The sequence below is a fragment of the Enoplosus armatus genome, chromosome 4 (genome assembly GCF_043641665.1).
Source record: "Enoplosus armatus isolate fEnoArm2 chromosome 4, fEnoArm2.hap1, whole genome shotgun sequence".
NCBI lineage: Eukaryota > Metazoa > Chordata > Actinopteri > Centrarchiformes > Enoplosidae > Enoplosus > Enoplosus armatus.
Genome location: NC_092183.1, coordinates 9196463 through 9213431, shown reverse-complemented (window position 1 = coordinate 9213431; position 16969 = coordinate 9196463). Strand labels below are relative to the sequence as shown.

Genomic DNA, 16969 nt, shown 5'->3' with positions numbered 1-16969 from the left:
TACCCAGCAACATCTCACCCCTGCAGCTTCAACTGGGAGAAAAAAAAAGAAAAAACGTGCTTTATGCAAATTAAATGCTTTATTCTTGATTAGATTACAGACGCAATAATTGTCCTGGATGATTTATGGGTGTAATTTGTTGCCACAAACTGCGGTAGAAAAAGCTCTGTTGCCATGGTTTGTTCAATGAAGACATTAGATCAACACAATTAAGGGCATTTGCTATAAAATCCACTTCAGTGGGCACATATACATTACATTAGAAAATTAGCTTGTTGAGGACATTGTGCTTTCCCAGATTTAAAGGTAAATAATCAAGAAAAAAAGCAGAATATGGGCAGTCGTCACGCTTATCGAGTGAGAATAGAGAGTCAACAGTTGGCATTTAAGATTGAGACCAAGTGCAATGAGAAATGAGATGAAGAGGAAAGAAAGGAGAGTACAAGCCTGCAGGTGGCTCTTAAACCAATGCTGTGGTAAATTGGAGTGTTTAATAGCCTTACTGATGCACAGATTTAGCCTGGGGTAGTCATCGGCCTGTAGGAGTTGGGATGTGGGATTGCTACCCTTGTAGGAGACTGACAAGTGGGAAATTGGGTACTTGCCACGCCATCCCGTCCCATCTCCAGGTACTGCTGATACTTTACAGCAGGCTAATCTCAACAAGAGCTCACCCACTTCACTAAGACCCTGTCACAGAGAGAGAGAGCGAGAGAGAGAGAGGAAGAAGAGGCACAGAGATCTTCTCTGCCTGACATCGATCTATGACGCATATTACCACTCTAATCCAATTAATTCTGTTTCGCTTGCAACGCGGCTCACTTGAGTCATCGAAAATGCATATATAAATATATCTCTGACAGATTGCAACGGGCCGTGCAAAATGCACAAACAGCTAATTCAGGTGGACTTGAATTTGTTTGGCTAACTCCTTTCTTTTTCTGCCTCTCTTCGCCCCCCAGGCTTCTGTGTTTCTTTGTTTCACACAAAGAATGCAGAAACCGAGGAGGGAAAGTAATTGGGGAGGCAGTCAGGTGAAAACAGATTTGTTTGACAAACTTTTTTTTTCTCTCCTTTTTCTCCCTTCTGCCTTTCCCCATCGCTTTCCTTTCATCCCTCTCCATCTCCTCTTTCTCCTCCTCCTCATCTCCCACCTCTGTCTCTCTTTGCACAGGCTGAGGTAAATCTGTAGCAGAGGACCAGCAGCAGCAGCAGCAGCAGTGTTGGTGCGACCATGAGGTCAGAGGCCTTGTTATTCTACTTCACGCTACTGCAAATAGCCGGGGCGGGCTTCCCCGAAGACAGCGAGCCTATTAGCATCTCACACGGCAACTGTAAGTATATTCTTTCTTTCTTCTCTATCTTTCTTTCTCTTCGTGTGCACTGTCCCTCCTCTCATTACAAGTCCTCCCTCGCTCTCTCACTGCACTCTTTTCCCTCTGCTCTTTGTCTTCCTCTTCGCAAATCCCCCTCTCGGTATCTCTCTCACTTATTCTATCCCTTTGCTCCTCCACATCCCTCTTAACCCTTGCTTCCTCTGCAACCCCCACTTCCCCCCTACACTGAATGCATTTTGAAGACATGGGGTGTAATTTGGCGCCCAAGGATAGGCCCTCTACACACACTAAAATGAAGGACTTAAAGGAGCATTTGAAACGGAGCCCACCCCACATCAAAGGATAATCTGCTATTTTTCTGTTGGGCTCCTAATGCTGTGTGTGTGATAGTGTAAACGCTGTTGCAGGCTATAAAGATACGGTCATTGTTTCCTCTGTTTCTCTCTGTGTTTCTCCCTCTATCCTACCCAACGCTACTGGCCAGGAGAGCTGAATGAGAAGCCAGCCAGCCTCACATAGACCTGCTCCTCTATTGGACTGTTTGTTCAAACCAAGTGCTTTCATCCAAAGCCACTAACAATAGAACGATTGCATGGTACAGTGCAGCGCATTTTTAGCCTACAATTTATGGTCACAGTAGGAGCTCTGTCAACAACTGTGGTGGCATTTTCTCATCCAGCTGAGACACATGGGTTGACATTTGACCCAAAACCCAAGTGACACTTGATAAAAGCTGTGAAATTCATTAAATTCCAAATTCCTGTTGTTATCGCTACAGTTACTACAGTTATAAATGTATGGTTAACACATGCAGGGCTTACTTTTTTGTCCTCTCCTTGCAGACACAAAGCAGTATCCAGCATTTGTAGGCCACAAACCTGGCAGGAACAACACCCAGCGGCACAAACTGGACATCCAGCTCATCATGATCATGAACAGGACGTTATACATAGCTGCCAGGTGGGTGATAATAGCTATTTGTTCTGATTTTTTGAACATGTGTTTTCTCCCCACCCAGGAGTGCGTTCTGTTGCTATTTCAGACAGAAACTTAAGGCAAGTTTTACTACTTTTCTTTGTGGAATAAAAGTGCAGGCCTCTGTAGATTAGGATTAATTAAAGTGAGCATGTGTGGCTCCACCAGGAGTATTGAATCCTTCATCATCCCCTCTCATATTACAGTTGCTGATTGAATTTGACTTTCAGTTATGAATGATTCTCATCAATTGCTGCCAGTTGAGGATTGTGAACATGTGATCCCATTAACTCTATAATGGCTGAGGGTGGTGAGATCCGCTGCGGCCGGGCTATCAAACCAAACTTTGGAGCCCTGCTGTACTGTCTTCTTTTAAAGTTTTGGGAATCAGGAGGGACTAATGCAGAGCAAAATACTGAGACTTTAAAGCACTTTGCAGTCTGGACTATTTCTTCCATTACCTCTTTGTTGTTTTCTATTTAGGGCTCGCCGTCTGCCAAAACCCCCTTTTTCCTCATACGATGTCCCTGAAGACTCGTGCCCTGTTTTGGTTAAAGACTCAGGCAGACACACAAACACAGGCACTTAAACAGATGAAAACTATAGATGAATTAAACACTCATCTCAAAGAAGACAATTTTTTAGAAGAATACTTCATGCAATCCTCATTCAAGGTCTAAATGCACCATCTAGACAGCCTTAATGCACATTCTGTGTTGTCAATAAACAGTAATACGGGACTAACACAGAAGTTTAAGACTCTTTATTTGTTGGCAGTCTAGTTGCCCTCACAAATTGATCTTTAAAACTCTTTGTTTCTCTGTCTGGCTGTTTTTCCCTGTCTGTCACCTGCCTTTATTGCTTTCTGTCTATCGGTCAATGTGTTTTTCACCTACGCATCTTTATTTTTGTGTGACTCAACTTTCAGAGATAATATAGTTCAATTACACCATCTGGAGCCATGGAGAAAACCGATATTGATTTCTTTTTCTCTCTATCAGTATTTTAGAAACGTTCATGTTGCCTCACCTCATGGCAACGTCAGGCCCCTGTCCGAAGCATCAACAGGCAGGTTTACCTTCAGCGCAGTCTTGAATGTGCAGTATAACCTTAAGGCAGCACTGAAAAGGTCCTAATAAAATGGATCCTTATCTGTTTGTTCTGTGTAATTGAGTGGCAGGCTTGATTGGATACTGTTAAAAGCCACAATAGGGGTCTTTCTTTGTTTTCCTCCCAAGCATGTCAAATTAAGTGCCTGTGAGAGGCTGCTGCTTTAAGTGGCGGAGCTTTTTAACATATCTGTGGTCATTAAGAGGAGGTGTGTGGAGAGTGGGTACAGGAAACAGAGCGAAAAAAGAGAGAAAGCCTCTGTGTGTGTGTGTGTGTGGTGTCGGGTGCCAGAGACTTTGGTCTGCCTGTCGCCCACCTGCTCCACATGGGGTGGCAGGGGCCTGAGGGGTTGGGTAGGGAAATGAGACACAGAGGGTTTATTGGAGGGGTGTGTGCATGAGAGTGTGTGTGAGAGAAGGTGTGTGTTGCCCGGTTTAGTATGCGGACCAGTTGTCGCATGGATTTAAACGTGATTTCTTGAGTGTGATATGTGGCCCGTAATGTATGTGTGCATATGGAGAGACTTTGGGGATTGGGAACATGTGTTGGTGTGCCTGTGGGGGTGTGGGCACTGCAGCCTGTAATCGTGCCTGCAGTGAGCTGCGCATGTGTTTGTGTGTGCAAGTGCGAGGTCACCTGGTGCGTCGGTCCCACACTTGCATACTTGCTTAAAGCAGACGGGAATTCTGACACATGGCCCGAGTTATGTGACCCCTGCATAACTGGAATGGCTGCCCCAGATTAGACCGAGCCGGATGACCGCCATTGATCCTGACACAGAGAAGAATGTTGGAGTCGATTACATGGACACACAAATGACGGGCCGTGCACAAAGATCCATCGGCTCTAACAGGATATCGATAAAGACATCTAAAAGTTCAATGACGAGCAGTTTAGAGCAAACAGTGGAGACAATCACCACTTCAGAAATCAATGTGAAAACCAGCCAACAGTCAACCCAGCGAGTCTCATGCTACGAAACAACGAACAATGCTGCTCAAAAAAAAAAACTAGGCAACATCAATAGATGCTTTTATGATGGTTGTCCAGTCAAATGACTTGTTTATTCTGGGGCCAGCATCACACAGCTTTGCCATCATGCCTCTAGACCAGTGAGCCTCAGTTCTTGGTGCGCAGCAGCTTGCAGATGGCCACTGTGAAGGCAGTCCAAAGCTCAACACTGTTTCAGCATGTTTTTTGAATGGCTGCTCAGTGTATTAAATCCTTTTGGCTCCTGTTTTGGCGCTGGCAATAAAATCACAAGATTTTTAAGCTATGAGATGCATACAAACATAGCAACTGATGAAATTGTAAATAGACAAAAGTGGCTTAATCCATAGAGGGAAAGGAGCAAGTCTTTGGCAACGGAGGGAACTCAGCAACAGATGCAGTGATTGATAATTCATCCTCGGGTTTGAGCCTTGAATGAAATGTATTGATTTAGTGGAATCAGAGACTCTTTTTGCAGTCCTGTTTGAGCCATTACATGTGGGCAGATATTGAGGAAAATGGCCTCTGTTGATGAGGTCATACGGCCTTTTCAATATGTGTAATATATGATTAGCCCTCTTAGACTCATATATATTGAATGTTGATTATGAATTCAGTACATGACTGGATTAGTCCCTTAATATTCTGAATCTTATTCCATGACTCAGTTTCCGTCAGGTGCATTATCCAGAAGGACAGTACAGCCTGATAAGATATCAGACTGCTGTCTTTTCATATGCTGGCTATCACAAAGACTCTTGTTTATTCAGTTTTAACAAGACAAGCATTGGGCTGAGTTTAGTGCTGATTTCTCTCACTTTTCCTCAAATATCTGTTCTTAACCAGATGGATGCATAGCACATCTTCTGCTAACAAGTCCCTCCTTATATCACAGATGCATCTGCACACAGAGAAAATAGCTGTAAATTATGAATCATAGCAAGAGGTGTTTGTTGATGAACATGAGAATCGACCTTGAACCAAATTGGCTTATGTGCAGCCGCTGTTTCATACATTTTTATGGTACCAATCAGCTGTACCTTATGATAAACTAAGACATGATGTATATTAAAGTCCGGGTAATGAACATAAAAACTTATTTATGTACAAGCTCAGTGGTTTATGTGTGTCTGCTGCCATGTGTGTTTGAGGTGTTTAGCAGCAGAGTCACGTTCGGTAAAAGCAATAAACTGTTCTTGATGCAGTGAGAGATGGACGCAGGAGGATTCTTATCCCAGCGGTCCATATTTCATGGTCAGGGTACACTATGTACAGCATTCAGAGGGAATTCATCACAGTGCAATGGAAGATTTATCATTTTGATCTCTGGAAAATATCTGCGTGTGCATGAGTGTGTGCCAAGGTGTAGCAATAGCAAGCCATGTCATGTCCCTTCTCTCCAGTGTATGTGTGTGTGTGTGTGTGTGTGTGAGTGTTCAATCAATGGGTTTGATTGAAGCCCCTTGCTATGTAGCAATCAGACAGATGTATCCAAACTCTAATCTTCATTCTCAGTCTTTTATTTCTTTGCCTCGGGGATATCTAACTCAGGATGGCTGAGGATGCCAATAGAAACTGTGTGTGTGTGGTCCTGGATTTCTACCTTTGTGAGAACTACTTTGAGTTTTAGAGCTTCAGATAGTTTTTGAGTTTTAGAGACTTCATAAGTGTAAAGAACAACTTCATTGTCAGACCAACGTGTTTCGTCTCGTGGCCTTAATCAGGATCATCATACACAACACACATCACAAAGAACTGTTAGATAAGATGGGTGTGAAACAAAAAAAAGGTTAAAAAATAAAACAAATATAAAAGACAACATACATATCAGTTAATGGGGCACCCACACATAGATGGGCTGGGTATATATGGTCATGTAGCTTAAGGCCAATGACATTCCCAAACTGGTGAGAGAGAGGCAATGATGTATCCAATAATAGCTTTTTTCAACAGCTCTCACTTATTGAAACTGCTGTTACAATTATTTTTACAACTATGTTTTTGTTTTTTACGGAAATTGATCTTATTTCAATCAGTTACGATAACATCGTACTCACAAAAGTAACTGCTGGGATCTGGGGACACGGCTACATATATATTAAGTTTGATGGAACAAGAGTAGTCAGGCGAGCACACAGGTTGTAAAAAAGCTAACAGTTTTGTCAGATTATCTAAACCACTTTATTTGAGGGTGAAACCGAAGCACCCAACAATGTTGGTAATAATCTCATTACCCAAGAAAACTGTGTGTTCTTGTCCAAATAAGATGGTAACATGGGTTATTTTTGTAAAAACATTATCTGACTGCCTATGTTGACTTCTTGGTTCACTTCTTTTCAGCAACGCCACCAAGTTCCAAGATCTCAATTAACCTAATGTTATACAATGCTATTGTTACGAATATAAAAATGATGGCTAAAACCCAGGTTATGTGAAAGTAGAATTCCCCTTTGAGATTAGAGAAAGGTTTGAGGACATGAGGAGAAGAGGCATGCAGAAAATGAGCCAGACAGTCCATATATAACTGTGCATGTGTGTGTGTGTGTGTGTGTGTGTGTGTGTGTGTGTGTGTGTGTGAATGTGTTACTGTATAGCCTGCCTAGTGAGCATGCCCCAGGTCTCTCCACATGCAGGGCATAGTCGCCATTCCTGGACCTCAATCGGCCTTCACCATGGTAACACCAACCACACTCTGTTTACACCCCTCTATGAGGCTGGGAAGCATGGGAACCAGTGGGAGAATGTATGTGTGTGTGTGTGTGAGAGAGAGAGAGAGAGGGACAGTGAGAGATAGAGGGAAAGATCAGTGTGAGAGTAGAGAGAACAAAATTTGTGGTCGCCCCGTTAGCACTCACACAAACACACAGAAAAAGACACACATACACAGTCAAAAATCCTGATTACCTTCTCTCAGTTGAGTCCTCTGGAACAGTCGTGCCTCTGTGGCCACTGTTCTTCCCTGTCGGGTCTCTTTGGGTCTCGCAGTGGAGGCCACTAGAGTCTCCATTATTGTAGCTGCACCAAATCCTGTTAAAACCCACTAATGACTGGGATTACACGGTTGCCTCCTCTCCCTCTCCTCGCAGCACCAGCGACATCCAGCCACGTCCGCACTCTCTGAAACAAAGCTTGCAGCTCCAGTAATCTTAATCACCTGAATTAAAAGTTTGAGCAAGTTTCCATTCAAAACGTAACTCTGAAAATATGTAAAATACTTTCTCTCCTTTAACATTTTTTTTTCGGTATTCATCCAGCAGAGTACATACAGAGCCTGGAAATACTGCAGTTGCTACAGGTTGTGGTGGCTACTCGAACAACAGTAATAATCAACATTATTAGGTTGTTGCATTGATTCCATTTGTCCTTGTCCCCTTGAGACTTGTTTTTATACAGCTGTGATGCTACCTTCTATGTTGTTTCAGCATTACTGGCTATGTTTGGCTGCCAGCCTAATGTTAATGCAGTGCAAAATAAACAGTGAGGCAATGGACAATCTAAATGAGCAATAGACATATGTGGATATACTTATACATGATGTGATCTGTGACATCCCTTTACCATATGTTAAAATGTTAGCAATACTGGTCAATGGCTTGTTCTGTTAGTTGGTGTGCACACAAGTAATTAATTAATGAGCTCAAATAAAGTAATTCAAAAGCCTGTATTACTAACTTGAGAACACAAATGACTAATTCCCTTACTTACTGGGCTCTCTAGTAATAAAAATGGAGATGTGGAAAATATTTTGAGACTACTGGATGAATGTTAATCAATAAATGTTAAGAAAATCACATCTTTTATGCAGTTATTATGCATGCCTGCTTAATTGCGTGAAAGTGTGCATGTTCAAAACACGCCACTCACCCCACTGACCCAGCCACACACAAAAACACACACATATGCTCAAATACACACTCACAAAATGAAATGCGGAGAGAACCGTAATGAGAACTTCAACCTTCGAAAAGAACAACCTGCCTCAGCTTGGGGGTGAGTGAACTCTGGCATGTTGTATTTCATGCCACCACATCACCGAGGGCCTGTCGGTGCCCTTAGCCCATTCAGAACCTCAATAACTCCCTTCACAGCCCAAAGGTGCCTGCTGGCTTCCCCGGTTCCCTCCCATCCACTTTGTGAAGAGGATTTGAACCAGGGAAAGCCAAAACAATGTACAATGGACCCTCCTCTACCACCCATGATCCAGTTATGAAGAGAGAGGAATATGGGTGGAGAGGGTGAGAAAGGGTGGGAGGTGGAGAGGAGGGTGGACGTGCAGGCATTTAGTTTGCGGAAAGAGGGGTGGTGGCAAAAGGTGCGGGGTGCATGCAAATCGCGTTCCTCTCTTTTCTGCTACCGGAGTGCAAGATTTGACAAAGGCCCAGCAGATGGACCAAGCTGGCCCGCCGTCACCCCAGAAGAAATGCGCTGTTATGAAAACGACATTCTTCCACACAAAGCCCCTGTGTTCTCATGGCCACGCATGGCTACATGTCCAACGGACATGTCACTCTATTGCACTCAATCTCACACTTTTGCCCGCGCTCAGTTGGTCTACTGTCTTGCCTTTTCAGCTCTGTTTCAGGCTGTACCCATCCTTTTTCAATGCCTCCATATTTGTGTCTAAGAGGATATTTGCATACCTTCCGTCCTACTCATACATTTTTGTCGCAGAATTTCGGGAAATACGAAGCCCACGCCAAGTGATTCACATCGACAGCCAATGTTCTGCCCGCATTGGTTGTCAAAGGCTTCTGTTATTTCATTTCTCTCAGAATCTCACGGTTTTACGAATGTCATGATTGACAGCACAGCCTCTATATAGCTGACCCTTATGTTTTGTGTAACAGCACTGAGCCATCCTCTGAGCATGTCTGATTCACAGTTAGCAGTCGAGAGTGAGCAAATGATTGGAAAGAGAACAACACGCAGCAATACATCTTCCGGTGGATTTCAGTAAATGAAGTCACTCGTAAACAGTATCCAAGGAAAGGCCTGGTGACACAAGACAAATTCTGACTGGATTGTAAATTTGAGTCTGAGACTGATTTGAGGCAATTCAATTTGGGTCCAGTGGTTGGCATAGATAATAGATTTTGTTATGTCCATCGTGAAGTAACGTCCATAAAAGATGCTCCTTGTAACCTCAGAACTTGCCTGAGAATCATTTCGTTTTCTTCAGTATCAAAATAATCCGGTGATAGTTGTTCGAACATCCATGGGTACATTGCAGACAGGAAGTGCTAATAGCTAATTTGGCATACTCTTTATGGTGCCAGTTTGCCCAGTTATAAACAAATATAGGCTATAAAAATGGGGCTCAAGTTCTTGCCCACAGCCCACAGGGATGGGCACAGTGTCAGTCTTTGAGAACCCCTGGTATAGATTAATTATGATGTAGGTTGAAAGGGCTCAAGACGACAAACATAAGCTTCCTGACAATGCCTGATAATTTTGTTGGACCCAGCCTGAAACATCTGGTGTGAGTGGTTCAAGATTCACCGTGAAATGTGACAGTAACTGAGGCAACAGTTAGAGGATGAAGAAGAAAATAACAAATCAACTGGCATTTACAGCTATGCTTACTCACTTACTGTAGATTGCATGCATTGTTAAAGATTCATCATCTACTCATCTTGATCTGAACGTGAGTTATTACAAAACCTTATGTAAAGGATATTACCTGATCTAAAATGCCTGTATTAGTCCACATAGAACGGAAATGAAGTGGAAGAACACCCATGCAGCATTTTTCATTCTCATAAATAATCCTACAAGTGAAATGTAAATGGTTTCTATTCTAGGAAACAATAAACAATAGAACACCTATTTCTATATTCACACTAATCACACTGAACGTCCCTGCGCAAATGGGAACGGGCTGTTGCATAATAAAATTCGGTTGTATCATTACTCCTTGCCACATTTTTGCTCTAACAGGACAGCAGCTTTTACTCAGACCAGTTGTTTAGTCTGAAATAAGCTCAGCGGGCAAGAACTATTTTGAAATCTGACTCATAACAAGAAAATATTTAAGCAAGATGAAATGAAACCTCTGTAGGTTTCTGTTAAACTCCTTGTTGGTGTTCCAAGCTTCAAGATTTCAGAGTGGACAGTTTACCAGCAACCTTTTAAAGGAAAAACACTAATTTCACATTTAACTTTTCACATCATCTACAGTACGTTTGGTTATTGTTTGTTGTGTCTTTTTGTTTCCTGCTGAGCTGCATTAGTCAATGAATCGATTCGTTGACTGGCAGAAAATTAATCTGCAGCTATTTTAATAATTGATTAATCATTTCAGGTATTTAAGCAGAAATCTTTGGGCTTTTTCACTATTTTTCGACATGACATATACTAAATGATTAATTGATGAATCGAGAAAACAAAGAAAATAATCATCAGATTAATCAATAATAATAATTGTTAGTTGCAGCCCTAGTTTCATCATCCAATAACTCCAATAATAATAATAGTTTGTGAATGCAAAGCTTTTTAGTAAATGAATGTCAGATCATACCCCGTGGCAATAATGTAACTTCACCAGGAAATAAAGGTAATGAAATGTTTGCTGTGGTGGATCATGTATTTCAAGCAGTTTTCAAGTTAATTTTCATATTATTAATTATTAAATACATGGACACCTCTGTCTAGCTGGAAGGTAGGAAATTAATTTTAAAACTTCAGGTTTACTTTGGAAAATGGTCCGCAATAATTTTAACTATATTCGATCTGTAGTTAATGGTCTTCAACATACAATACCACCAGTGTGGTCCTTGAAGACCCTGCCTTTGCTATCTGTCCTCTCTTTTATATACAGTTATATAGATGTGACTCACACACCAGAGGGAAGTGAGTGTGTTGTAATATGATTTCAGGTGCAGTGGTGAAGAGGGGAAAGGGTGCATGTGTGTGTTTGTGGGAGCTTGTTGGGGTAAAAGGAGGAGGGGGTGGGGAGTCTCCTTACACATGTGTGTGTTTAGAGAGCTGGTGTTGACACAGACACAGCCGCTCCATTGTCCTCCTCCATCTCTAGTCAGGATGTTTGAGGGACGCCTCATCGCTTGGCTCCCTCTAATCTCTGCTGGAACCAAAAACCCTGCGGCTGGAAGGCCTCGGCCCTCGAGGACGCTGTCAGCACCAGGACAAGAGAGGCACAAGTCAGGGAGGATAGCTGGGAAAGTTACTGTCGAAAAATTATGGAGCAGTCAATTACAGATTACTCATGAGCTGTTTTAAAAATTGCAGGCAGTAAAATAACCCACGGGATTAGACTAAATCCGCCAAGTAATCCTCTGATTTAATAGCTTTTGATTTAGTTTTGTCTTTTTAATATAAAGTTTGAATTTTAAATTTGAAGTTAAACGAACAAGTCGCTGAACTTCAGGAGACACAGCTTTAAAGCAACATTATAGTGATATCATCCATCACTGTTATCGCCCATCATTTCCATTCAAATGTTTCTTCTTCTCTGTCTTTATGTGTCTAATGTGATGGTGGGGATTTATTTTAAATCTTTGACAAATTACAATTGCCATTTTAATAATGAAATTTACTGTAGCTCCATGATATGTATCCTGTTCCCCTGGCAGAAAGGTGAAAGAAACACTGAAACACTGAAGGGCCGTTCAGGAACCCTGGAAATTCAATCCAAATCAATTAGCCTGAGTAGTGCAACGCTAGTGATACCAGAGAGCCTTAATGAAAAACATTTTGCAGCAGAGTTTGCGGTTTTTAGTCATTCATTTTTAGTCATGGCAGACTGCACAGTGACCGTCAGCATCTGGCATTTGCTTGAGTAAGTGAACTTGAATCTAGGAAGGGTATGGTGACGCATCTCACTGACCTAAAGTTGACTTCCTTCTTTCCCTTTCTTCTTTCAAGGCTGAATATTACATGTTTTTAACTTCAATCAATTTCTGAATACTGCTTTGAATTCAGTTAGGGCTATCCATTGTGAGGGACAGAGCTAGCAGGAACAATGGATTATAGGTGGATTTTCAAAAAGAGAAAGCAATTTAGAAAATGTTCTGGGCCTATAAAAGATGTCAACTAAACAGAACTACAGGGCTTTTGTAAAAGATAATGATAGTGTTGTTTTATGTAGTTAGTGCTGTTGCTATCGTGGTCTATAACTGATCAATGAACTGTGCAAAACCCTGATGAAGGCAAGATAACCGAAAAATGTTTGGTGAGGACTTTAATTTCAGTGTATACTTGAAAAGACGAAGTAGTGACAGAAAACATAGCAAAGATTTCACGGAGAGATTTCACCCATCTCCTCATCGGAAATGTATCCTCTCCCACAGAGAAAGCGGCACTGTTTTCTTAATTTCAACGGCTCTTAAAGATTAATTATTCAATTTAAGCGTCGTGGCTGATAATGTACAGTAGACTGGGTTTTATCCTCGAGGAGATGGCGGTGGCCCCCAGGAAAGCGATATAAGTGGATTCATTTCAAGATGCCTGTTCCTCCGAAGACTTTATTAGATTTAGTTAATGAGAGAGCGAGGCAGGCTGACTGGCTGAGCGCAGGTTGGGGAGCTGGAACGTAATTAAGCCGTGAGTCTGACGATGCCACTGTTATACACTTTGATTAAAAACACGTTCAACAGCTAATCTCCAACAAATTAAAGCAGTTACATCGTTTGGCACGGTCACCTTTGGTTCGCTCCTCAAACGAAGAAACCCCCCCTTTCTTTCTGTCTCACACCACTTCTACACCTACTACCCCCCGCTGCGCCCTCCCTCTCCCTGTCTGCACCCTAATTCTCCATGGTAGGTTGGTGTAGCTACATGCCTGGTCCACCACCAGCCGGTCGGTCTGTCTGAGATGTAGTTAACCCCTGTGCGTTTTATGTCTTCCATATGCCCTGCTGGGGCCTTTATGGCTGGACTGTGTAATACAGGAGAAGCCTGTATATTTCTAGGCCAGCACACACAAGTCTTCTTGTCTGAACTATAATGAGTGTTAGTATAGATTTCCTGTGGCTCAAACACTAGGCTTAATTGACCTGAACAGCTCTGAGTGACTTGGCACCTCCCGTCTCAACCCCCCCCCCCCCCCCCCCCCCCCCCCCCCCAAGACCTTTCTCTGGGACAAAGAGGCTTTTGTCCCCGGGCCTGCGCCACAGCGCTCTAAACCTTTGTTGACTGTTTCTGTCTGACAGAGCAAATAGATCTGGCCTCCTTTTGTTTATTGTCATTTTTGAAGTTTGAACAAAGTTTATACAAAGCCCCATTTTCTGACGTTGTTTGCTGCCTGCAGGGGGAAAACACAGGGAAGAATAGAAATGGGTTTATTGTTTGTTGGATTTCTGACTGTCTGCTGCTGTCTAACCTCTTATCTTCTCATCTCTCTCTCCCCTCTCTCTTGCCCTCCCTCCATCGCTCGCAGGGATCACATATACACGGTGGACACAGACACTGCCAACAGTGACGAGATCTTTTTCAGTAAGGTGAGTGAGACGTCTGTCTCTTTGAGGACGTGTTGTTCTCAGCGTGCTGTGATTGACAACGTAACCCTAATACCTGCACGTGGGTGTATGCGTGTGCCTGCCAGCAGTCTTACTCACCCGCTCACCGGTGTGAGCCTGCCGTGCTTGCCGTGCTGACCCCGTTAAGAAGATTATCCAATCAATCAGCTAGCAAACCGTCTGCGTCATTCACGCTCATCAGTGGGACAGCGGAAGGTCTGCTGGCTGAGTAACGGAAGCTGAGAAGACAGTAGAGGAAGTGAGGGACGCTGGTGAGGAGGAGGAGGAGGGGAAGAGGATAGAAGGAGATGAGCAGGATAAAGAGAGGGAGGAAAGGAGGAAAAAGAGGGAAAGGAAAGATGAGATGAATTGCAGAAGGGCGAGAAAGACAAGATGGGCGCAGAAGGGAAGAAGATCCCATTGTATATTTTCAGATTATTCAAAAAGCGCCTCATATTTACATGGGCCCTCGGCTGTAATAACCCACTCTCCATTCCATTCCAACCACTCCTTGCTGGCATCGCTTGCCCTTAACATTATGCATGCAAACAGAATTAAAATAAGGCCATTTTCGTGTATACAACAACCCGCCATCCCTCCACCTCATCCACTTCAATGTCAAAGCCCGGCGAGTGGGTCTTAATGAGAGCAGGCTGCAGATGAAAGGCTGGTGGGGGACGCGCAGATTGATTGATGACTGAGGGTCTTTAATCAGTGGCCGAGCTCCAAACATGTTGTACAACAGCGGCGGCTACGCTGCGGTCTGAATCGGCGGATCAGCGCTGACCCTCAGGCCACACAGGGGAGGGACAAAAAGTGTTGTGTGTGTGCATGACTGGATACCAGTGATTGACTGATAGGTGTGTGTGTGACAATGAAAGAGGGCTTATACGTTTAAGTGTTTGTAGTTGAGTGGCAGGTATTGGCTAGCGCTGACCTATAGGCCAAGGCAGTGTGTGTGCGTGTGTGCGCGCGCGTGTGTGTGTATGTGTGTGTGTGTGTGTGCACACAAGGATGACCAGCCTATCAATCCAGCTCCCAGCGCTGAGGAGGGATCTGTCCTTGGACAGACTCTGTTCTGATCCGGGGTCAGTATCGTATTTCCTTCTCCCTGGCACAGAATTAGAAGTTCAAGGAGGTAAACTGATCTCCAATCAGCACTTAGAACAAAGTTCACCTCAGAGCAGGTGCCTCATTAGGAGAATCAATGACTGAGAATCTCAGATGATGATTATTGATCACAGTATAGATTGCTTATTGAGCTCTATAGTGCCTTCTGTTTTTTTTCTCCTACTTGAATGTTTATCTTGTTTGCTTTCTCTCCCCCTCCTCCTCTCCTTTACCTCCACCTTTTTTTCCCCAGAAAATGACATGGAAGTCCAGGCAGGCAGATGTGGACACCTGCAGAATGAAAGGGAAACATAAGGTATTGAAAACACGCACACACTCCAACACACAAACGCCGCAACTGCTGTGCCTACACCTGAACTTCATTTATAGAACAAATGTCACTCTATTCTTCACAGAGCACTTCTCCAGCAAGTCACACATTATACAATGTAGACAAGCTGCAACAGATCTCCCAGTTTCTTTCTCTCTCTCACACACACGCACACACATGTGCATGTGCACACACATACACACACACACACACACATGCACACACACACACACACACACACACACACACACACACACACGCACATTAACAGGAAACCCTGCAGGTGCAATAACACTCACATAACCTTGTGCTATCACAAATTATAGAGCACATCAGTGAGAATCTACATATAGAATAGCAGAATGATTGTATTTTCTCTGTATTTACATTAAGTTTTGACAAAACTGTGCAAAATGATTTCATTATTGTCCTATAAAGACACCGAAGGGTGCAATACATGTAAAATCAGCTGTAAATATGTCTTAATGTACCATGAAGACATGCTACATTTCATGCTTTTATGCTTGATGTTCGTCACACATGCCTCTCACTGGTCTGTAGAGCACTACATGCTGCACTTCAAAAGAAAGAAAAGAAAGAGCCTCTCCCTCGTTTTACAAACCACATGCGGTCCTCAGTGTAAAAGTGTGTATTGTAAAAGACGCAAATGTCACCATGGACGTTTTTTCTTCTTTCTCTCCCGGCCTGCGCTCCCTGAAGGATGAGTGTCACAATTTCATTAAAGTCCTCCTGCAGCAAAATGATGACACCTTGTTTGTTTGTGGAACAAATGCTTTCAACCCCTCCTGTCGAACCTACAAGGTAGGAACGATAACACACATGCACAAATATCAACATCTTTGGTGCTCTTTGACCTTCTTTTGACCTCAATGACAGGCATTCGTCACACATACTTTGCACATACAGTCTCTTAAAACTCCTATTCGCTCTGTCTTCTGTCTCTTTTTTTCTTTTTTCCTTTGTCACGCACTCAGGGATATTTTTCACATGCAACCCCGACCATGTGGGAGTGGAGGGGTGGGGGTTTGAGAGGAGGTTTGAGCTATGAAGCGATGGACATAGATGGATGACTTCCACAACTCGGCAGGCCCTCATCCTATGTCTTTATCTCCAGGTGTACTTTGACACGCTCGATTTAGAAGCAGAGAAACCTAACTACCTACCGTCTTGCATACACATTCACTCACACACATGCGCGCACACACACACACACACACACACACACACACACACACACACACACTGAAACGCAAGTGAAGACACAGTCCTGAAATCTCCCCTCTCCTGTAAACAGACGCCTTCATGCAGGCATGTCTGGAATAGTTTCAAGATCCAGTCAAGTTAAGAAAGAGAGCAGGTAGACATTAGTATCGACTTGATGGACAAAAATAGAGATGTCAAGAAAAGATAGACATGGAGGGTGTTGTTAATTTCTTCTTCATTCCCCATGATTAGTATCAAATAATACACATCAAGGGAAAAGCAGAGATTGGCATACAGGGAAGCAGATAGAGGAAAAAAAACATACAAAAAAAATTCAAGAAGATTTCAAGCCATACAGGCAGGCAGAAGGACAAACATGAAAAGCAGATGGGCTGTCTTCAAATTGCAGCTGAAGATGT

At 43.1% G+C, this 16969-nt stretch overlaps 1 protein-coding gene across 1 annotated transcript in view; it reads left to right on the top strand.

Annotated features, from left to right (window-relative positions):
• Positions 1–16969, top strand: part of sema6a (sema domain, transmembrane domain (TM), and cytoplasmic domain, (semaphorin) 6A) — a 102736-nt gene that overhangs the window by 43266 nt on the left and 42501 nt on the right. Inside the window, exons 2-6 of the mRNA XM_070903637.1 lie at positions 1175–1334; positions 2180–2297; positions 13807–13867; positions 15249–15311; positions 16047–16148. Of these exons, the coding sequence (XP_070759738.1) occupies positions 1235–1334; positions 2180–2297; positions 13807–13867; positions 15249–15311; positions 16047–16148 (444 nt within the window). The 5' untranslated portion in view covers positions 1175–1234. The remainder of the gene's footprint in view (positions 1–1174; positions 1335–2179; positions 2298–13806; positions 13868–15248; positions 15312–16046; positions 16149–16969) is intronic.